Genomic DNA, 23,676 nt, shown 5'->3' with positions numbered 1-23,676 from the left:
TTAATTTTAACTTCACAGAGCTGAGCCAAATTAACTCTCATTTCCTGATGAGCATAAGATGACGGGTAAACAAGAAAATCTGCAGATGTTGGGGCCCAGCGCAAGACACAGTGCTGGAGAAACTCACAGGTCATGCAACGTCCATGAAAAGAAGGCAGCAGTCAACGTTTCAAGCCTGATTCTTCCATTAGGAATGTGGACAACCAGATACACCCCTGATTTATTCAGGCATCTACCTGTTTTTCCACACTCATGATGCAGGGCTCAGGCCCAAAACATTGACAGCCTTTTGCTGTGTGACCTGCTGAGTTTCTCCATTAAAATGCGAGAGTGATGAGCAAAGGCTGATTAAAACAGGAAATTCAGTCTCTGTCCTGTTCTGAAATGTCTCTTGTTTATTTGACACTAGTAAAGAAAAGACGATTGATCCCGCAGCCTTATTTTTGCAAAATTATACATATTACCAAAAAAACTTGAATAATCTGGCACAATGGAGACTTTGGGGTGCCAGGCTTATACATATCCCTGCAAAATGTATGTTATTTTTATGAATCCTCCAAAATACTTTTGTTTTCTTTTAGAAGATATTACACAGTAATAAACTTTCCACTGAACCCAAATAAATTTAAAGGGATTTAGACTGTGGATTATTGGAGCTTTTCTGTACTCTATTTAGAACATAGAATGGGACAGCACAGGAACATGCCCTTAGACCTGCAATTTCTGAACTGAACTGCGTGTGATACACATCCCTCCAGCCCCTGCACATTCCTGTCTCCCTCTAAAACCCTCTTAAGCTCCAACACTGCATCTGCTTCCATGGCAATTTGATCTAGACATCTACTACTTTCAATGTTTTTTAAATAAAATTGCTCAGCACATCTTTAAACTTTTCTCCTCTCATCTCAAATGCATGTCCTCTTGTATCTGACAGTTTTACTTTGGCAGGGGGTTGGGGGAGGGTACAGAGGGAAAGATTGTGAAAGCCTGCTCTCTTTGTATCCCTCATTATAAACTTCGATTGGTTCTCTCCTCGACCTTCGTTATTCTGTAGCTCACACCATCTAATCCTGACAGCATCCTGGTAAAAATCTCTGTCCCTTTGCAGTTCAAAAATTGGCCATTAGGTATAAGAAACCAATACTGTTTGTTACACATTAAGTCAGGCAAGTTTATTGCCATTTAATAAACTCGACAAAACAGAGTTCTCCTGTCCTCAGTTACATGAAGAAACACAATCAGACATACAGACAAATAATACATATACAGGACAAGTATTTTATCTATAAAAATAAGTAAATAAATATTGTTTTGTACATATGAAAGTCTCAGGTGGTCAATGTGAGCAGTTATTTTGGTCGTTCAGGATTCTCACTGCCTGTGGAAAGAAGCTGATCCTCAGCCTGGTGGTGCTGGCTCTGATCCCCCTGGATCTCTTCACCGACGGGAGCAGCTGAAAGATGCTGAGTGCACGGTGGAAGGGGTCCTCAGTAATTTTGTATGGCCTCTTCAGACAATGATCCAAGTAGATCATGTTAATGGGGAGGTGGGGGGGGGGGGCGGGGAGAGGGAGACTCCTATGATCCCCTCTGCCACTCTTATGGTCCTATGGATTGACCTTTGATCCATTTCTCTGCAAAAATCATACCACACTGTGATGCAACCGGCCAGGACACTCTGATGGAGCTCCAAAAGAAGGTTGACATAATGGTAGCTGGTAGCCTTGCCCACTTCTGACTGTTTTGGGGAGATGTTGAGTGTCCATGATAGGTCACTCCAAGGAGCTTGGTGCTTTCCACTCTACTACAGAGTTATATTTGAGGGTGGTTGTTCCTGGTCCTCCTGAAGTCCATGATCATCTTCATCTTGCCACATTGAGACTCACTGTTACTCGCACCATTTCTCAAGGTTTTCCACCTCTTCTCTGCAGTGCAACTCATTGCAGCCGTTAGGGCCAACAACAGTTGTCATCTGCAAACTTGGTGACACTGTTGGAACTGGATCTGGCAATGCAGTCATGGGTCAGTAGTATGAACAGGAGCAGGCTGAGCACACAGCCCTGAGCCAATCCTCTCTGAGTTCTGATTTCAAATGATCACGTACATGACTTTACATAATCCTGAGATTCTTTTTCCTGCAGGGGAGGCAAAATCACCTCTTTTTGGTAGTGCAAAAATAAAGTGCTCACAGTGAACATATGTAAACAAATAAAGAACAGTAAACAGGTAACAAATGTAAACAAACTGTGCAATACAGAGAATTTAAAAAAATCAATGAAGTACACAAGTAAGCATCCTTAAATGAGTCCCTGATTGAGTTTGTCATTGAGGAGTCTGATGGTGGAGGGGTAGCAGCAGTTCCTGAACCAGGTGGTACGAGTCTTGTGGCACCTCAACCTCTTTCCTGATGGCAGCAGCGAGAGCAGAGCATGTACTGGGTGGTGTAGATCCTTGATGATACCTGCTGCTCTCTGAAGGCAAGGTTCCATGTAGATGTTCTCAATAGGGGAGGATTTTGCCTGTAATGACCTGGGCTCTAGCTCGTGTTTCTCATATTTTCATGTTTCTCATATTTTCGAGTTTCTGCAACATCCGTATATGCTAATTTCTCCATTTGGTAGCTTGTGTCCCATTCTATTCATTTTAATTTTCTTCTGTGTGTTAGTGATGTCATGGCCTGGATCAGACCTTTCCATCAGTGAATGCATCCTGTTTCATGTCTCCACTCGGCCCCACTCACAGGCTCTGAATGAGAAGTTGGATTTTGGACGATGAAATGCTCTTGCTGTAGAGCATGAGTTGCTCCTGGCCTCTCCCACATGTGAGGGTTAAAGTACATTAATGGTGATTGGTGGTTATATAGAACATTACAGCACAGGGCAGGTCCTTCGGCCCACAGTGTCAACTGAGTTAAATTTATTCAACAAACTAAAACTTTCCTACCTTACACCCCCAACCCTCTTTTACTTGTGTCTATGTACCTTTAAATGTATCTATTGTACCAGACTCTACCACCACCCCTGGCAATGCATTCCAAGCACCCACTGCTCGCGCTCTCTCTCTCTCTAATTAAAAGAAAGACTTGCTCCTGTTGTCTTCTGTAAACTTATTTCCCCTTACATTGTACAGGGTGTCCTCTCGTGTTTGCAACTCTCACCGTGGGAAAAACTTGCTTGCTGTCCACTCTATCAATGCCTCTCATAATCATGTACACCGCCACTCTGTCATCTCTCGTCCTTCTTCGCTCCAAAGAGAAAATCCATAACTCTGTCAATCTTGCTTCATAAGACGTTCTCTAATTCAGGCAACATCCTGTTAAATCTCCTCTGCGAACTAGCCCCGCGTGTAACGCCACGTGGCGGGGCAGCCATAGGAAGATGGCGCTGTCAGGGCTTTCTCCCCAGTGCGCGCCTGGGGCAGCGATTATGATGTAACAATGCACGAGGTGACTGAGCTCGTGCTGCCCTTAAAAGGGCACGCGCTGAATTTGAATAAAAAAGTAATTAACGACGTTCATTGTGGTGGCTGAGTCTTTCTCGGCCGTGTCCAGCTCTACAGTAGTAAAAAAAAGTGTCATATGAAATTTCTTTTTGCCTGCTACAGATTCGCCACCGGCAGAAATTGCATAGACACCACTTAGTCAGAGAGAGAGAAGCAAAAGAGTCCCCCACAAAGTCACCGAGTGGCGTCATTTTGTTCTCGTCCAATAACACCCTCCATTTGAGCAACTGTTGTGCTATGATTTCTACTTCCTGTAGTGGATAGACTTTCCTCAGGTGTAAGTGGATTACCTAGGTCAGAGGCAGAAGAATGTTGGCACTGAGTCACTGCACTGCATTATAAATATTACGAGGCTGTAGCTTGCTCCCAGTCTGCATTTCTTATTAGCTGTTATCTTGATCTCCATATCTTCCTTAGCAATGGTTGCATGTTGCCATGCAGTTTGTATGTTTTCCAGGAACTGAACCATTAATTCCCTCAAATGAGGACAGGGTTTAAAAAAAAAATGAGGACAGGGTTGTCTTTCATTGACTTTCTGGGATGACTGGTCTTGCTGTGCGACTGCAACTTGTAACATGCCTCTCAGCCTTGCAAGGTGCGCACAACTGACCTGTGATAAATAAATGAGATCAGCAGGGCAATTTGCAGTGATAGGGAGACTGGTCTATTATGGGCACAGGAAGCAAATTCTGGGCCCTTGCTTGAACACCTCCCTTCATGTACACTGTGTTCAACTGCCCTCTAGTGTCAGAACCCAGTTCATTTTTCTCCGACTGGGTGAAACACTGATTATAGTAAAAGCATAGAAATACTGAAGGAACTCAGCTGGTCTCTCATTGTCCATAGGAGTTAAAGATATATTATCGATGCTTCGGTAATACATCGGTAACGTACCTCCTTTGGACACTGCAAGATTGTCTGAGTTCCTCCAGCATTTCTGTGTGTGGTTTACTTTTCTCCCACTGATGCTGCTCAACTCATTGATTTCTTCCCCCAGATTCTAGCTAGATAGTCTCCTCGATCTCTACAGCTCATGACAAACGAAGTCTGAGAAGGGCTGCAGGCTTGGGCAATTGGAATGTGTTGGTGGTCCATGAGAACACTGAGAAGTCGAGGTTACTCTGGTAATATGTAAAACGAGGTTGTAAAGTTGATGACAAAAAGAACAAATTTTCAAAAAAAAATGTTCCTACCGAAACAACATTGGCCATGCGGTGACCTAGGAAGGATCTCCTGTGATAGAGTATATAGATTGGACTGTGAACCAAATAACTTTTCTGAACTTACACACATGTGCACTTAGAAGTAGAAGGGGGCTAAGTTAGGTTAGTTAAGTCAATAGTGATAAGTTAAAGTGTGATTCTGTTTTCATGTTTAAAGATAATTAAAAGCAACTTTTGTTGAAGTAACCGGGGGGTGGTCTGTGGGTGTGTGGAAGGTGATCAGTAACGAGTGCAGCAAGGTCATTTATGGGGAGGGAAACTTAAGGTTGAGAGCCATTGCTCCAAATCCATTCTTTCCCATCCACTTGTTTCCCTGCCTTATTCTCTCTCTCTCCCCCAACATGTCCATCATCTTTATTTTAATTCTTTATTCCAATAATCAACATTAATGCATTAAACAACAAAAACCCACGGATGCTGTGATTATAGTTCAATCAACAAAGGTGGTGGAGAAACTCAGCAAGTCAGGCAGCGCTCCTGCAGCAAAGATACATAAACAATGTTTCCAGCCTGACTTGGGCCCAAAATCTGGGCTAAGTATCTTTGCTACACAAGGAAAGCTATGTTATTTGCTGAGTGTCACCAGCACTTTTGGGTATTGAACCAACATTAATGGGTAATTTACAGCAGCCAATTCACATACCATCATGGCTTTTGGATGTGGAAGGGAACCAGAGCTCCTCGTGGAAATCCACCCAGTTACAAAGTGAGCTCACAAACTCTGCCTAGACAGATAGATCGAACTGGAGCAGCATGCTGTGGTGATACCACAATAATGCTATTTGTTCTGTCTCTGTGTGTCTGGCTGACTCGCCTCCCTGCTGCCTAACCCTGTGACTTATTCCCCTTGGAATTCCCTAATAAACGTGATTATACCCAAGTCCCTCCTCCAGCACAAACCCTGGAATCAGGCCAGCAACATGAGTGCACATCCATTCTTATGGGAATAAAATCCTATCGTTTGGTAACTTCCAGTCTTTTGGGGTTATTGATAGTGTATAAATTTTACTCCCTTAAATTTTTTTTATTGCATTGGACAAGTTACTGAGGCCAGACGAGCTGGACGTCGATCCACAATCGCCAGACCGATTCAAGTCCTGGCTACGCTGTTTCAGTGATTTTCTGCAAGCCTCCACTCAAGTCGTGGGATCAGATGACAACAAGCTGCATCTACTACGATAGCGGGTCAGCCACCGTGCCTACACAGTGACCAGGGGCTGCCTCTGGCAGAGGCTCCAAAACCACTACAGGCCTAGGACAAACTAAGTCTGCGCAAGATATCTCCTGGCCACTCACAAGTGAGCCCCTCGAAGAATACTTTCGGGTCCTGTCTGAATTTGGGCAAGCCTCTGGTGGCAGGAACATTACTGCAGATGTCTATACAGACGAGCTCGCCCGGAATTCCTGTGTAGCAGGCTTCCGATTAGACTATATTTGACAGCAGCTGCTGAAACAAGATGAACAGAGGGCCTTCAAGATATCTAAAATGTTGGATGTAGCCCATCATAACACGGACTTGCTCACAACTGACAACGCAGCTGTGGGGGACGTGAGCACTGCCATCTTGGGACTTGGGGTCCCAGGCTGCTGCCACACAGTGGTACCCTGACTTTACTTCAGCACCACTGCCGAGCATCTGAAATGCTACTTCAGCGGCCAACAAAAACACCCCCAGAAGCCCTACCCAGCCAAGGAAGTGGTATGCTCAGGGTATGGGAAGAAGGGACACTACACCAAAGTTTAAGTCTAGACCTTCTACTCCCAACAGCGCAGCATGAGGGCTGTGAAAGCAGCAGCTACCTTGGCTAGCGTCACTTCTGGCATTGCTTCCGCCCCGTGCAACAGTAGCACATGCGTGCCACAGAGGTCGCCACCTTGACCAGTGTCACTTCTGCTCCCACGCAACAACACCACGTGCACACCGTGGGGGCCGCCATCTTACCATTCTGGATCGCGGCCACAACCTTACAGGTCTGGATTGGACAGCCACTCAGACAGCGACCTTGTACTGGCATTGATCACACTCAACCAGCTCACCCATTCGATGACCGACGAGGAGGTAAATAGTCACCTAACGAACTGTCTGTTTGACAGTGGGAGCATGGAGAGTTTTATACATTCCAATACCTTGCAGAACTATTCCCTTGTTATGAGCCCAGCGAGTTGCAAGATCTCTATGGCCTCCAAATCCCACTCAGCAAAGATCTGTGGCTACTACATAGTGACACTGACAGTATATGGCACAAAGTATAAAAACTTTTAAGCTGCTTGAAATGCCACAGCTCTGCGCGCCTGTGATACTGGGGTTGCAATTCCAGTGCTATCTCAGGAATGTCACTATGGAAGTTGGCAGGCCCCATCCTTCCCTCACTGTCTGCAACCATCAGTTTTTAAACTGCCCACCCTCCCTTCCACACGTACCCATGCAGCAAACTATGATTCATCCACTCTCTGGATATTTCCCTGCCTCTGTTCACCAATCTCACCCCCGACTGCAAGTCTGTCTCTACTAAGCAGGCGATACAGCACAGTAATCAGGTTATTTATCAGGTCAGAAGTGAAATGGCTTCTGGATAAGGGGATCATTGAACCTAGTACTAGACCCTGGAGAGCCCAGGTCATGGTGGTCAAAAGTGTGGGAAAATTCTGCATGGCGTTTGACTACGGTCAAACTATTAACTGCTTCACGCAGCTGGATGTGTACCCCCTTGGTGAATCAGATAGCCCAATACCGGGTTTTCTCTACCATCAACTGTAAGTCAGCGTACCGCCAGCTCCCTATCTGCACAGAAGATTGCCAGTACACCGTGCTCGAGGTGGACGACTTCCTCTACCACTTCTACAGGTCCTCTTCAGAGTCACCCATGGAGTCTCCATTTTTCAGAGTGAAATGGACTGAATGGTAGACCAGCAAGTGCACAAAGCCACGTTTCCTTGTTTGGATAATGTCACCACCTGCGGCGGCCATGATCTGCAGGACCACGACGCAAGCTAAGAAGCATTCCTCCAAGTAGCCAAGGCATTCAACCTCACCCATAATAAAGAAAATAATGCGTGTTCTGCACATCACATCTAGCCATCCTTGGCTGCCTTGTGGAACATGGAATCATTCGCCCTAACCCCTGTTAGAACTCTTACACTCCCACAGCCTAAAGGCCATGAAAAGGTGCCTGGGGTTATTTTCATATTACTCTCTGTGGGTCCCTAACTAAGCGGACAAGGCCTGCCCCCTGGTAAAAACCCATCTCCTTCTGCCTGTCGGCTGAGGCTCGGGCAGCCTTCACCGTATCATTGCCAAGGCCACAATGCATGTCTTGGATGAATCCACCCCGTTCCAGGTGGAGAGCGATGCTTCTGACTTTGCCCTAGCTGCCACCCTTAACCAAGCAAGCAGACCCCTGGTGTTTTTCTCTGCACCTTCCATGATCCTGAGATCCCACACTCCTCCATCAAGAAGGAGCCTAGGCTATTGTCGAGGCACACAGGCGCTACCTGGCTGGCAAATGATTTGCCCTGCTGACTGACCAACGGGCAGTCCCTTTTGTGTTTAATATTAAGCAGCAGGGTAAAATCAAGAATGACAAGTTTTGGAGGTGGAGAATCAAATTCTCCACGTACAACTATGACATCTTGTATTGGCCGAGGAACCTCAACGAGCCTCCAAATACCCTGTGCTGGGGACATACACCAGTGCACAGTCCTACAGAATTCAAGCCGTCCACGATGACTTCTGCCACCTTGGAATCACCAGGCATTTTTTTTCTTTGTCAAAGCCAGAAACCTCCGCTACTCTTCACGAAATCAGGACGCTGACCAGAAACTGCCGTGTTTGTGCTGAGTGCAAACCATGCTTCTACCAGCTCGACAAGTCACACCTGATCAAAGCTACCCTCCCCTTTGAACACCTAAGCATGGGTCTTCCTTCATTAGTGATGAGTTGTGTCAGTACCTGTTGGTGCAGGGCATCACCACTAGTAGAACCACCAGTTACCACCCTGGTGGAACAGCACCATTTGGAAAGCAGTCCTCCTAGCCCTGAAATCGAAAGGACAGTCTGTTTCCCATTGGCAAGAGGTCCTCTCCGTTGCACTCCACGCTATTAGGTCCCTCCTGTGTACAACCACCAACATGGGTATGACGCTGCCATCCAGGACCAGTCTCGCTCTGGAGGCATGAGCGATCCTATAAAACTGACCCACTGGTCAAGAAGGTCCATCTCCACACCAACCCCCAATACGCCTATGTGGGATGAGGATGCTGTCTGTCTGGGACCTAGCTCGTGTGGGAGATCCTGAGACTACCACTGACCACCCAGTGAGCACCACTACATACCCGAGCACCCTACCCCGTCAAACGCCCAAGCTCCTTCTACCACCTCGACCAACCACCCCATACTCCAGTACCCTACACCTGCCCCAGGTACCCCACCCCCGTGACCGGATATGCAAACTCCAGGAACCGGCAGCTGAACCACAGCCGGCAGTATGGTGGTCCTAGAGATAGAAAAGATCACCTGATGAGCTGAACTTGTGATGGACACTGAACCTACCCCACCCTGCTGGAATTTCTTTTAAAAGACGGGATGAGTGTGGTGATACTACGGAAATGCTATTTGTTCTGTCTCTAAATTTTCTTTTAGTGAGGAAACATTGAGCAATATCTGTCATCAGACTTCTTGTTCTCTTGGATTGTCTGAACAGTCTGCTCAATAAGCAAGCATTTAGAAGACAGTTAAACAAGAAAGTCTGCAGATGCTGGTTCTCCCCGACTTGCAATCTATGTGACTTGCATCCATCCAGACATATGACCGAAAATTTGTTTCAAAAAATATATAAAATTTACGTGTTTTATGTTGTATTTAGCAAACTATAACAGGGATACAGGGCATGTAAGAGCCAAAATGTGTGTACTTACCTTGTTAATCAGTGTCCCGAGGTCCTTAGGCTGGGCACAGCCATCTTGATTCTTGTGCCTCAATAATTTTGTGTGATCTCTTTAGACCACCATCCTGGTAGATCACATTGATTGGGGGTGGGGATTATTAGGTTGGCACATGCACCAGAGTTAAGGGTATGAATTCACTATCGTTAGGGGGCTTAACTCTCATTAGGGCGCTTAACTCTCATACATGCGCCAACTGAACTCGAATACATGAATCCACCACACATGTGCCAACTGAAGACTTGCGCATGCGCACAGGAATCAAAATGGCTGCCCCCAGCCTACAGACCCAGGGACGTCGGCTAACAAGGTAAGTATGCACATTTGGCTCTTTATTTTTTAACTAATGTACACAATTCCGTCATGCGTCCATTCTGAGATACGACCAATCCTTCGGTCCGAATTACAGTCATAAGTTGGGGAGTACCTGTATATGAATCTGCTGGAGAAACACAGCAGTCACACAGGATCATAGGAAGTGAAGGGTAGCCTGTGCCCTGGGGATAGATGTTTATTCTACCTCTCAGTATGGGATACTAGAACTGATTCAAAGACTGGCAAATACATCATCTATCCTGACTAATTTAGAGTGCCTTGCTGTTTCTCATTCCCTGAATTTGTGTGTCTTTGCTGAGTAATTTTGGATGCCCATGCTAATGGGCACTTGTGTTGCACAAGTCTGACTGTCTTGCCCCAGTTTGATCTGGGGTACCCCACTCACCCACTCACTCATCCAGCTTGGAGAGAGAAAGGATTGTTCAATTGTAGCTCCCTCTACTGGTGTTCAACAGGCAACTTATGTTTGAATTAAAATGTGTAAATTTCATGATGAATTCATCGCACTGTACAAACTGACCACCAAATGAGTAAATAAAAAGCTTGAAGAAGGGCTCAGGCCTGAAAAGTTGGTTCTTTGCCTCCTATGGGTGCTGGGTTCCCTCTGAATTACTGTATTTGAAGCAGTACATTTCACAACCTCTGGAAATCCCAAAGCATTTTTCAGCCTGTAAAATGCCCCCGTGAACCTGAAATATTAACACTTTCTCTTTCTGCAGATGACCTGGTAAGTGTTTCCAACATGTTCTGCTTTACTTATTTCGATTTCTAGCATCTGTAGTTTTTCTTTTGATTTGCAAATAAGTTTTCAGTGTTGTGGGAGACACTTAACTTGTAAGTTAACAAATGTCCTTAAGTGAGGATGACCAGGCTTCCTGTTTTATTTTGCTCTTGGGCTGATATATTAAAATGTTGCCATGGTATCTTTTCCAGTCTATCTGTAAGGTGGAACTTCTGATGCAAAGCACTCTGAAGCGTTATTTTTTTGATCTATAACTGAAATTTGGGGAGCTGGCGCAACGTTCAGCACTGGGAGAATGGAACCAACAAATGGCATCCCTTCATTGTTGTGAAGAAGACTAGAATGCCAAGCAAAGTGCAATACAATATCACTAAATCATGTAGTGGAAACAAAGCTGATTAATTCCACCTGATTTGGCAACCTGTATTTATGCTTTGAAATGCATCTGATTCTTTATCCATGATCTGTATTTTGGTGGTGAATAAAAGGCATTGGAAAGGGAAGTTAATTGGATAAGTTATTACCAGCTACAGCTGTAACAGGTCAAAGGGAAGCCTCTTGTGTAGATTGCATGTTACAGTGGTGCTTCTCTATCGCAGAGACATTTCTTCAGGAATCTTGGCTCCATCTTGGCGTATGCATTCATTGGGACAGCAGTGTCTTGTTTCGTCATAGGGTGAGTATGTGACAGGTTTCTTCTCTAGTCAAACTGTATACTCCTTAAGTTGGGGTTCGGCAATGCTCTCCTATTGGAATTGATTTACTTTTAAAGTTTTAATTTGGAGACATAGCATGGTAACGGGCCCTTCCGGTCCATGAGTCTGTGCTGTCCAATTAACCTCCTAATTCTGTGTTAATGTGGGAGGAAACCCCACGCAGACACAGGGAGAACCTCTAAGCTCCTTGCAGACAACGGCGGATTTGAGCCAAGGTCGCTGGCACTGTAATCAACCTACACTAACTGCTGTAATTTTCAGATTATTAAATCTAATAATAACAATGCCTCTCTTATTTCAGGCATCAGTATTGGGCCATTTGGGCCCTTGGTTCTGCAGTTGCTCTGTGAGATCATATTTGATCTGGGACTTCATATGTCCATTTTAGCTGTGTTACCATTGGCTGATCGCAGATTTAAAGTTTAAAAATGACCCTAGCAGCTTCTCTTTGAAGTTCCAAATTTCTTCCACCTTCAAAGCTTCAGAATGTTACATTGTGCCTTTGTGTACATCCAGCAGATAAACTAAAATCATCATGGTTTCATCAAATTGCAAAATAGGAGTGCTTACGTGATACTCAAAAGTCCTAGAGAAACTCAGCAGGTCACTCAGCATCCGTAGGAAGTGAAGGGTAACCAACATTTCTGACCTGGATTCTTCATGAGATATAGCAAAAATAGGGAGGTGTCTGAATAAAAAGGTGTGGGGGGAGGGAGGAAGGGGCAATGGGAGGAGCGCAGGTAAGAGGTTATAGGTGGATATGAGTGGGAGGGTGGAAGGTAAAGATGGGGAGTGGGTGGCTCTCTGATAGGAGAGGGAACGGGGAGGAAGGCTGGAGAGAAGGAGACAGAGGGAAAGGGAGGAACTCTGAGGTGGGGGCTAACAGAAATTGGACAAGTCATCATTAATGCTTTCTGGTTGGAGAGTGCCCAAACAGAATATTAGGAGTTCTTCCATCAATTTACAGGTGGCCATGGTTTGGCAGTGTATGAGACCCTGGACAGATATGTCGGTGTAGGGATGGTGTGGGGAACTGAAATGGTTGGCCACTGGGAGGTCCTTGTTGTTACGGTGGACCGAGAAAAGGTGCTCAACAAAACAATCTCCCAGCCTGTGTCCAGCCTTCCCCATGCAGAGGAGGGCACAACAAGAGCATTGGATTCAGTAAGTGACCTCTTTCCCCCCACCCCCAACAGATTTACATGAAGTGCGCTGTATTCACTTTTAGTCCTTGGTCGTCAAGACTCCCAGAAAAATATTCTTCAGCTGTACCAGTAGATGGAGTGCTGGAGGAGGTATATGGTATGTTTGCCTTTATTGGTAGTGGCATGGAATATAAAAATTCATGTGACAGCTTAATAAAGCTTTAGCTAGGCTGCACTGGGAATACTGTGTAAAATTCTGGATGAACCATTGCAGGAAGGATGTGGAGGCTCTAACGGGTGCAGATTTACCAAGATGCTTCCTGAATTGGAGAGTATAAGCGACAAGGGAAGTGTGGACAAATTTAGGTTGTCATCTCTGCAGCTTGAGAGGAGGCCCTCAGACCCAATAGAAGTTTATAAAATTACAAGAGGCATTGATTGGGGAGACGGTCAGAATCTTTCTCCAGTGCTAGAGAAAGTGTAAGAAAGTGGGGAGAGAAGGAGTTTAAAGGAGATGTGTGAGAGAAAAAGGAGTTTAAAGGAGATGTGTGGGGCACTTTCTAACCCAGGCGGTGAAAGGCATTTGGAGTGAGCTTTTAGGGGGTAATAGTGGAAGCAAACACAAGATTCCTTTATTGTCATATAATAGGACAGATCTTGTAATATTACACGAAATTGCCTTCTGTCTGCCGTAAGGCATTACTGCCGTCTGGTGCCCTTTACAGTGCAAGAGGAAGAAGCAAAAGAGAGTCACTTCAGAGTCGCTAGCCCCTTTCCCGCTGGCATCCCAGTTAATTGGCTGTGCAGAATCTCAGGATAGGAAGCTCTTTGTGCTTTTTCCACTGGGGGGCCCCCCCTAATTGGGACACTAATTGCTTTTCCACTGAATGCAACTCATCCCCAGGGATTGGAGTGTTTTACCTTCAACTGGAAACGGGTGACTTTCTGCTGTCCCTTTTCCACTGGTTTTATCAGCACGCTGACGTCAGCAAACACTGGTGATATGAGTAGGGGTAGAGACAGTTAATCCCCGGCGTGAAATGACATAATTTGACAGTGTTCCTTTTTCACTGGACTCTGTCCCAGTAAATCCCCAGATAATTCCTGAGACAGGGGGCTAGTGAGTATCCACAGATTTGCCTCCAGCACTCCCATAGCCTCTGCACCCACACAGACTCCTGTTCAATCCATCTGCAATCTGAGCTCCAGGTCCAAACCTCTGACATGATCAGGAAGCCTTCAATGCCCGAGGCCCTTCAGGAGCCCTTCTTGCGCTCAGCACCCTCTAAAATCCCGGCTCAACACCTGGTACTCATGATCCGGTCTCCAGTAGCCTGCAGACTGTGTGGGTCCCTCAGCTATTGAGCTCCTCGCTGGTTTGCTGACATGGGCACCATCCTGTCATGTCATCTTCTCTGCTTCTCCCCATTTCTGTTTCCCTGTGCCAGTCCACTGCCCCCAAAGGTAATGTTTAAGAGGCTTCTAGCTGGACACATGAATGTACAGTGAATGTAAGTCACATACAGGCAAAAGATGTATGGTTTAATTTGGCCATGGTGTTCGGCACAGACGTGGTATTCCTAGGCGGAACTGCTGATGTTTCCAGCGACACTCTGTCCAAGCATTGCACTACTCATGTTTGCAGATCCATTCTGCTCTGCTGAAAGGTTTTCCTGCATTTATGAATCTTGCCTCCATCGGGAATTCACAACTCTAACTGCCAAATTTAGAGCATGTCGCCTGCTTTTGGCTGCTGAATACTTACCTTGTGTTCTTCTTTCCAAATGTCTAAGTGCTCTGAAGCTGTTATTCCACAGGACATCAGCCCATATGACTGATGTTAAATAACCATTCAGACCAAGTGAGTGCCACTGTATTTCTGTGCGATAGACACCATGGGGTTTAGGCCCAAAACATCAGTAATGTACCTTTACCTCCTATGGACACCGTGAGACCTGATGAGTTCCTCCGGCATTTCTGTGTTCCTTCAAGGAAGACCAGATAGTCTTGGCCATTGGCTGTCTCATTAAAATGTATTGGGAATGTGGATAAAAGGAGAATAAATTAGACGGGGCTGTTTTTAATCTTTCCCCCCAGTACTTTTAATTGAATTTATAATGCACACCATTTTATCCTGATATTAGCATGTTCTACTTGAGGTTGTGGGTTGTTTGTGTAAGGTGTTACAAAAATAAGAATTTAATAATTCTATTAAAGAACACAGGTTAATCAGTTCCTTTGCATCAATAAAACATGGTGCTTTTAACCTACAGTTTATTAAATCTATCAATATGAATGAAATTGAGGCTGCATTAAAAAGTATCAGGAAGCTTAACCTTGGACAAAACATCAGATAAAACTGTTAATAACTGAGGAGCAATTAATTGAACAAACGATTTATATAATTCATCTGAGTAACCATCAGGACCAGGAGCTTTTCCTGATTGCAATGCTGCATTTGCTTTAGAAGTTTCCTCTAATCATATGGATTGATTTAGTTTGTGTTGTATGCCTCCATTGATATCTAAGAAAAATATAAAGATCCGACAGATTGTGCTTCTTTATAGACCAATCTCTTTATTAAATGTAGATGCAAAAATCCTTTCAAAAGTTTTGGCAAGCAGATTAGAGAATTATCTCGAACCAAACAGGATTTATTAAAAATTGATGTTCACATTTTAATATTTGATGTTTAATGAATATAATTTACTTTCCACCATCTTAAGTTACTGAATGCATTATCACATTAGATGTGAATAAAGTGTTTGACAGGGTTGAGTGGCCATATTTATTTGAAATTTTGCAAAGATTTAAATTTGGTCCAGAATTCATATCATTGATCAAATTGATCTACCTCAGGCTTCAGTATCTACTAATAATCAAAGATCTCATCCTTTTAGGTTGTTTCATGGCATGAGGCAACGTTGCTCACTTAGCCCTTTATTATTTGACCTGGTATTAGAACCATTGGCTATTGCATTTCGGGACTCAGTAAATATTTCAGGCATTCAGGCATAAAGTTGTAGCAGCCCAAGCCTCAGGCCAACAAGGGAAGTAGCCATCAAAGGCGGTGACTGGCAAAACATCGTGCGGGCTGAAATGCCCGTTTCCATAGGCTACTGGTTGAGCGGTAAAACTGGCCAATCACCGCCGGTGGATTGCAGGGAGGCCCAATCGGGGCCCGGGCATCCAAGGTAACCAATCAGCAGCCAGTACGCTTAAGCCACACCCCGGTGGTGATGCGGCCTAGCTGACTATAAAAGACAGGTCTGCCGCTGAATAAACTCAGTGTTGAATACGCTGTACTGGTGTTGGTGTCTTTCTTCTCTTGCGACTTCGAGCTACAGCCTTGGGGCTATAACCGAGAGCTATAATCGAGCTGTAGCCGTAGCGACCTCACTACAAAGTCTCACTTTACGCTGATGATTTGTTATTACAGGTACACAATCCTTTATCCGGAACCCTTGGGGGACGGTGTGTTCCGGATTTCAGAAAGCCAGATTTAAGCCCACCTGAATTGTGCTGCCGTATTCACCCCCACCCCCTTCCAGTCGCCCTGCCGTCTCCCCCACACCCCCTCGCCTGCCCGACTCGCGCTGCCGGTCTCCCAGCCGCCCGACTCGAGCTGCACCTCTCTCCCCACTTGCCAGATTTTGGAGCTTTCCGTATTTTAAGATGTCCGGATAAAGGATTGTGTACTTGTATATATCTCACACCTGGAATACTTCATGGTGCGATGTTAAATTTATTATTAAACTTTATTTTTTTCAAGTTACAAGCTTAATTTGCACAAAAGTGAACTTTTTCCCTTGAATTGTTATGTTCCTATTTATGATAATATTCCATTTAAAATAGTGAGGGGATATTTCACCTTTTTAGGGGTTAAAGTTTCTGAGATATTTATAAAGATCTTTTTCAAAGAAAACTTCAGTCCTCTGTTTAGAGAGGTGAAAGAGACCTTATCTAAATGGTCCCCCCCCCCCCCCCTTTATATGTTCCTTGTTGGAAGATTTAACGTCATCAAAATGAATGTTCTGCCTAAATTTTTATATTTAATCCAGGCAATTCTAATTTTTCTACCAAAGAAATTTTTTTTTGATTCAGTTGAATCTATTATCTATTTGTATGTTTGGAACAACAATTCCAAGGTTCAATAAACTTCATTTGAAAAAAAATCAACAGTAGATGGGGCTTTGCTTCGCTTAACCTGAGATTATTATTGGGCATTAATATTAAACGTATTATTTTGTGGATTCATTACATAGGTAAATTGGACTGCCCAGAATGACATCCATGGAGCTGAAAGGTTTTACAAATTTGCTCTGGCTAAACTACTTAGTGCTTCCCTTCCATTTCCTTTGCTAAAGCCAAATAAATTAATTGGCAGTTCGTGTGTCAAAAATTTGTTACAAATTTGGATGCAATTCAGGCGCTGTTTTGAACTGAAAAAAGTTTTCTTTATATGCTCCGATTAATATTAATATTTTTCCTGCATTTTGCCTTGATCATGTTTTTCATAAATGGAGAGAAAAGGGTATCACTTCATTTTTTGATCTATTTGTAGATGGCTGTTTTATGATTTTTGAGAATTTGTCACATAAATTTAATCTCCCTCATTTCCATTTTTTTAGATATTTACAAATTAGAGATTTCTGAGAAACCAAGTTGCTATTTCTCCCATGATAGTAATCATATTGACTTTTTTTCAGTTAAATCCTTGTCAAAGGGTTTAATAGGCTTCATTTTTGGATTAATTTCTAAAATGCATTGTGTTTCTATGAACAAAGAGTGCTTGGGAGAGTGACTTACAAACTATTTTTTCTAAGGATAGATAGACTAAGTGTTCAAAATTGGTCCATTCCTCTTCCATTTGTGTACATCATTCACTTTTTCAAGAAAGTACACAGAGCACATTTATCCAAAGATTTTTCCTACTATCAACCCTTTATGTGGCGAATATCGTAATGGGGTGTTTTCTTATTTCCTATGTTTTGGTCCTGTTCAGCATTAGATCACTTTTGGAAGGAAACTTTTGATGCATTTTCCCGCATCTTCTTGGTTTCTATTCAATCTCATCAGCTTTATTTGGTGTGATGATAGAGAGCAGTCGATTATCGGGGTCGGATTGCCATGTGATAGATCTTACCACTTTAATGGCTAGAAGATCTATTTTGCTAAGATGGAAGGGATTCTATCTCTCCCAGTTATGTATAATGGACGACCCAAACCGTATCATTTTTGAACCTTGAGAAGATTTGATGCAGTGTTTTGAAAACTGAAGTTTGATGAAATGTGACACACTTTTATAGAATATTTTAATGTCTAATGAATAATAGTGGTTTACTATTTTATATATAACATACAAAACATTTATGATCTCTTCCTGAACTTATTTACATTCAAGGCAATTCACCAATGTACTGTTACTGTTAACCTTTTTGTGGTTTAAGGTGTTCCAGCAACTTTTTCTTAGTTTTAGGGGTTATAGATTTCCGATTAGTTAGTCACAGTCTTTTCTTTTGTGTTTTTTTTCCCGCAGGAGCTAGAGCTACAATATTGAATTCTGTCTGTTTATAATTAGTTGGGATGTTTATTTTATTCTAGGATACATTGTAATTACTTTGTACCTGTAGAGTATATTTTTCTTGTTCTTATACTTGTGTGTATCTGTGTAAAATCAATAAAAATTGTAAAATAAAATTTATCAATATGAAAAATTGAACTGCCCTATGTTACTAAATTATCGATATTCCCTGACTTTGCTGGGACTTCATTCTTCAAAAATTAAGACTTCTGAATAAGTAAATAGAACTTTAGTGAGAGAAAGATTGCGCAAATTGGGATTTATAGGAAAGATTGCGCAAATTGGGATTGTACTCACTGGAGTTTAGAAGATTGAGAGGGGATCTCATAGAGACATATAAAATTCTGGCAGGACTGGACAGAATGGATGCAGATGGGATGTTTCCAAGGATGGGAAAATCCAGAACTTATGAGGATAATAGGCAAACCATTTAGGACCGAGATGAGGAGGAATTTCTTGACCCAGAGGGTGGTGAATCTCTGGAATTCATTGCCACAGAGGGCAGTAGAGGCAGGTTCATTAAATCTATTTAAGAGGGAATTAGATCTATTTCTTTAGTATAAGGGTATTAAAGGTTACGGACAGAAGGCGGGGACGGGGTACTGAACTTTAAGATCAGCCATGATCTCGTTGAATGGCGGAACAGGCTCGAAGGGCCGAATGACCTACTCCTGCTCCTATCTTCTATGTTTCTATGTTTCGATGAAAGATATCAATAAGATTGAAAGAGTGCTACGGAGATTTACAAGAATGTTGTCTAGGTTTCAGGGTTTGAATTACAGAGAAAGATAAATGGGTTAGGTCTGTATTCCTTGCAGCGTAGAAGTATGAGGGGTGATTTGATAGAGGTATACCAAATTATGAGGGTTAAGGATAGAGTAAATGCAAGCAAGCTTTTTCACTGAGGTTAGGTGAGACGAGAACAAGGGGACGTGGGTGAAAGGTGAAGGAGAAATCTTTCATGCAGAGAATGGTGAGAGTGTGGAACGAGCTGCCAGCTGAAGTGAATGTGGACTTAATTTTGACATGTAGGGAAAGTTTGGATTGGTACGTGGATGGGAAAGGTATGGAAGGCTATAGTCTGGGTGCAGGTCAATGAACAGGATAGAATAGTAGTTTGGCACAGACTAGATGGATTGAAGGGCCTGTTCCTGTGTTGTAGTATTCTCTGGTTCCAAAACACCTACATGGGCAATTTTTCTGTGAAGAATCTCTATATTGTGACTTGCTGAGGGGAGGAGAATAATTAAATATCGCAGAAGTAACGGTGAGGTATTTCTTGTGTCGAGCATAAACACTTGCACGTGGCTAAGTTTGTACTTGAAAGTTATGTTGTTGAATCCATACAGGAAAGAAATGTGCAGTGGAAAGTGGCTATTCTGATGTTTTTTCCCCAGATATAGTTGGTCTCATCATGTATATTGCTTGAAATTCAAAAATAATGTTTTGCATGAAGCACAAATTTTATGATTGCACTAATTTACAAGACTAACATGAAAACTTGTGTTAATATTTTAAATTGTTCTGTAAATTCCTTGAATATATTGTTCACGTTCTGAGAAGGATGATGTAATACTGAATTAAAACCAACTTTATCTGAATATGCTGATCCACCTGTTCTTAATGTAAAAAAAAAAAGCGATCCTCTATTAAGGTCGATATTTTCCCAACCTCCCACTACAGCTTGGTGAAAGATCCGCAGAAATGCCTGATAATCACACAAGCACCGTGGTTGAGATGGAAGAGAGATGAGACGGACTTTGTGGGGAACTTCACCCCTTTTGTTTTTAACAGTTCTATTTTTATAAGGATTAAAGTAAATTTGTGTTCTTATTACAGAAACTTCATGTATGGCATTGTGAAGCTGATGTATGCCGTGGGTCAGCTTGAAGATGGATTTTATTACACAGACTGTCTATTTTTTGGTGCAATCATTTCTGCAACTGATCCTGGTGTGTAATAGCAAAGATTTTATGAACCGATTTTATTACACAAACTGCCTACTTTTTGGTGCAATCAGTTCTGCAACTGATCTTGGTGTGTAATAGCAAAGATTTAAGATCAGCATAAAATGAGCAAAAACTGCTGGACAGAAAGGTTCGGCAGGTGAGACATCTAGTTGCAGGGGGAGATGGAGTTTGCAATTCAGACAAATCGCATTTCTTCCGGAATGAACAGAAGGGGCAGGAGGAGAGAACAAACAGAATGGGAAGCCACTGTTTTCCAAACTGGCCTCACATGAGCAATAATGAAGATGTTACAAAAAGCAGAGTGAAAAATGGCAGTGTCCAAGCAAATTTACCAATGATTTTTTTTTAATTCTGTGAGAGTGGAATGAAGACCTTGTGGGAAAGAGGGTGGGGGAAAAGTGCTGGAAATTTAACCTGAGAAGGTAGTGGATACTGTCCTCGGGGAAAATAAAAGTGGATGGGAAAGACCAGAGTCAGAGGTGAATAATGTTCTGCAGAGGAAAGGCTAGCAATTGGAATCAAAACTGGCGAAATGTTGGTCCAAGTATCCTAACGTATTGACTCCCAATGAAGGAGTTCCCCTATCACTCCCTCCCATCTTTGAGGCCTGAGTTCAAGCCCCAGATAATGTACCAATTTTGGTACACTCTAATTAATCATTGTTGAAGAACATTCTTTACAATTTTTGGACTTTTTTACGTTAAGATAGAAACATGATTTAAACGGGCTCTGAATGGTTCTTTAATCAACAACCTTTATATCAGACCTTTTAATATAGTAAGGGTGCTGGCTGATGTCTGTGCAATGGTACCAAGACCAAGTATTGAGATACCAGGACAGGGGGTTAAAATCTCGGTTAAATTGGTAATGTTTAGGGAGCTATTTGTGAAGGTGAGATGTGTAGGAGAGGAACATTAGAGCAGGAGAATCTGCTAAAGGCATTGGAGATGTGCAAACTGCCGAAACAGTGCAGAGTTCTTTGATATATACAAGGCTGGAGGTGCTCACAGAAGGGGAGGGAGGGTGGGATTCAAATACATGATCATGTTAAATGTGGAGCATTGCCACAACAGTATGACATAAAGTGCTGGATTGAGTGAGGTCACGGGTCAGTGAGAGGTGGACGCACCCGAAGATGAAGAGATTAAATACTGAGGTATGATGAAAAGCTTGGTTTTGTGTGCCATCCAGGTAAGTCAACTCATACAGCAGGTAGTCAAATCTTGCATGGTGTCGAGGGAAAAAAAAAAGTACATAGCATGATGCAGGCTCTAGAGAAAAGTACAGTTAGAAGAAGTGCAAGGGCATCATCTTTTTGCCAGTGAGAAATCCATAGAAGTTCTTGATAACGGTGAAACTGTCCTTGAATCTGGAGGAGTTAAACGAAGAGCGGCACGGTTAGTGCAACATTGTGACAATGCCAGAGGGCTGGGTTAGAATTGGATGCTATCTGTAAACAGTTTGTGTGTTCTCCCATGTCTGCGTGGGTTTCCTCTGGGTGCTTCGGTCTCTTCCTACCTTTCAAATCACACAGCGATTGTAGGTCAATTAGTTGTAACTAAGGCAGCACGGGCTTGTGGACCGGAAGGGCCTGTTACAGTGTTATATGTCTAAATTTAAGAAAATCTACAGATGCTGGGGTCAAGCTCCATGATCAAACGTGCTGGCAAAACTCAGCAGGTCGTGCAGCATTCATTGAAAGTAAAGGGCAATCGATATTTTTGGGCCTTGGCCCTTGGTCAGGCAAATTTGGAGGTTTGCATTTTTAAACTGGTGTACCTTCTGCTCAGTGGAAGTGGGAAAGAAGAGACTGTGATTGGGTCAGGATGGGTCCTTTTAACATGTTGGGAGCTTTCCCAAGACAGGTATAGATGACTAGCTTAGAGAGTATTGAAGCAACAAAGGAATGATGAAGGACACATCTCTCCAAAATTGCTCTCTGAATCCTTTTCATCTGCCCATTTTTTAATTTAAATTTTAATTAATCTTCTTGCACTGATAGACTTAAATTCACATTGTTTTCTGTTTTGACAGTAACTGTCCTTGCCATATTCAATGAGCTTCAAGTGGATGTTGACCTGTATGCTTTGCTGTTTGGAGAAAGCGTGTTGAATGATGCTGTCGCCATTGTGCTCTCATCGTAAGTGTGCAACTTTGTTTTAGTAATGCCTGACCTATGTCAGCTTGCAGGATGATTGGAACGAACACGTATTAATTACTGTTGGAACACTTGCCTGAAGTGGTCATAGTGAAATACTGAAGTACCAGACCTTGGCCACAGGGAAATCCTTGCTGTCATGGTATCGTGAGCTGGGCCCCAAGGGTTAATGAGTTCTGATACTTCACTGGCACCAAGGAATCTGTGAGCTATCATTGTGTTGTCTGTGGCGTTAGTGAATTACCAGCATTGTGTTGGATTTCATGATGTCAGTCAGTCACTGTCTTGATATCATTACTATGGAAGGTAATTTCGGATCGGGGAAGAATAAAGAAGGAAGAACTGGTCAATCAATAAATAAAATTACGGTTCTGGATGTCAAGCATTGGGATTTTGTCTTGAAACGTAACTCCAAAGCGTTATAAATGTTCAGCAGGTCAGACACCATCCGTTGAGAAAGGAACAGGGGAAATGTTTCTAATGTCTAACTTGTAATGTTTTCTTTCTCGTAACTGCTGCCCATTTTCTGTTTTTATTTTGGATTGCTACCGAATGTAGAATTTTGCTCAAGTAAATTTGAATGCAGGTCGCTTAATATATTTTTTCTCTCGTGCAGGTCGATTGTAGCTTACCAGCCGGCGGGTGAAAACAGCCACACCTTCGATGCTGCTGCTTTTTTCAAGTGCGTTGGTGTCTTCCTTGGAATATTTAGTGGTTCCTTTGCCATGGGGGCGGTGACTGGAGTGTTGACTGCTCTAATATCCTTTCATTGTCGCAGCCGATGCACCCATTTGGTCTGTTGCTCTTTGAGCAATTGGATAACAAAAGGAGGCTAACGTGATTTTAGTTTTATTGATGTTTGACGAAGGCTGGAACAGCAGGAGGAACCTTGCTCTCTGGGGTCCATCTGCTACTTCAGAGAGTGGGAGCAAACCCTCAGTATATTAACTCCTTTGAATGTTGGCCCGTCCAGCAGTTGTACCCTGAGCGATCAGCTTGGAAAATGGACACTTTGCGTCAGGAGTGGGGCTTGAACCATTTCCAATGCCACCAACTGAGCTGAGGCTGGCTCCCATTGTATGTTCCACTGGAACAATATTCTCTGTTAAAATTGTGCAGGCAGCTGCTTAGAACTAATCGAGACCTCGTTGCTGGTAAGCAGTACAATATAGGGGAACACTGAGCTCGTGATGAAAAACTTAGTGCTGGCCTAACTAGTGTTCCACTGCAAGATAATGCACAGCTGTTGAGAGCGCACGATTTGATGCAATATAATATATATTTTGGTACTTGTATCGGCAAACTGCCAGAGGAAGCTGTAGAGGTCGCCACACCAGATGTTTAAAACAGCCATTCTCAAT

General features: G+C 43.2%; 1 protein-coding gene across 3 annotated transcripts in view; it reads left to right on the top strand.

Annotated features, from left to right (window-relative positions):
• slc9a7 (solute carrier family 9 member 7) overlaps positions 1 to 23,676 on the top strand; it is a 197,409-nt gene that overhangs the window by 114,098 nt on the left and 59,635 nt on the right. For all 3 annotated transcript variants that reach the window (XM_069891930.1, XM_069891929.1, XM_069891931.1), the window contains exons 5-8: positions 11,342 to 11,418; positions 20,027 to 20,139; positions 22,192 to 22,297; positions 22,932 to 23,073. In XM_069891930.1, coding sequence (XP_069748031.1) covers positions 11,342 to 11,418; positions 20,027 to 20,139; positions 22,192 to 22,297; positions 22,932 to 23,073 — 438 coding nt within the window. The remainder of the gene's footprint in view (positions 1 to 11,341; positions 11,419 to 20,026; positions 20,140 to 22,191; positions 22,298 to 22,931; positions 23,074 to 23,676) is intronic.

This window comes from Narcine bancroftii, chromosome 7 (genome assembly GCF_036971445.1).
Source record: "Narcine bancroftii isolate sNarBan1 chromosome 7, sNarBan1.hap1, whole genome shotgun sequence".
NCBI classification, from domain to species: domain Eukaryota; kingdom Metazoa; phylum Chordata; class Chondrichthyes; order Torpediniformes; family Narcinidae; genus Narcine; species Narcine bancroftii.
Note: the sequence above shows the minus strand (reverse complement) of the source record. Positions and strands in the feature narration are given on the sequence as shown.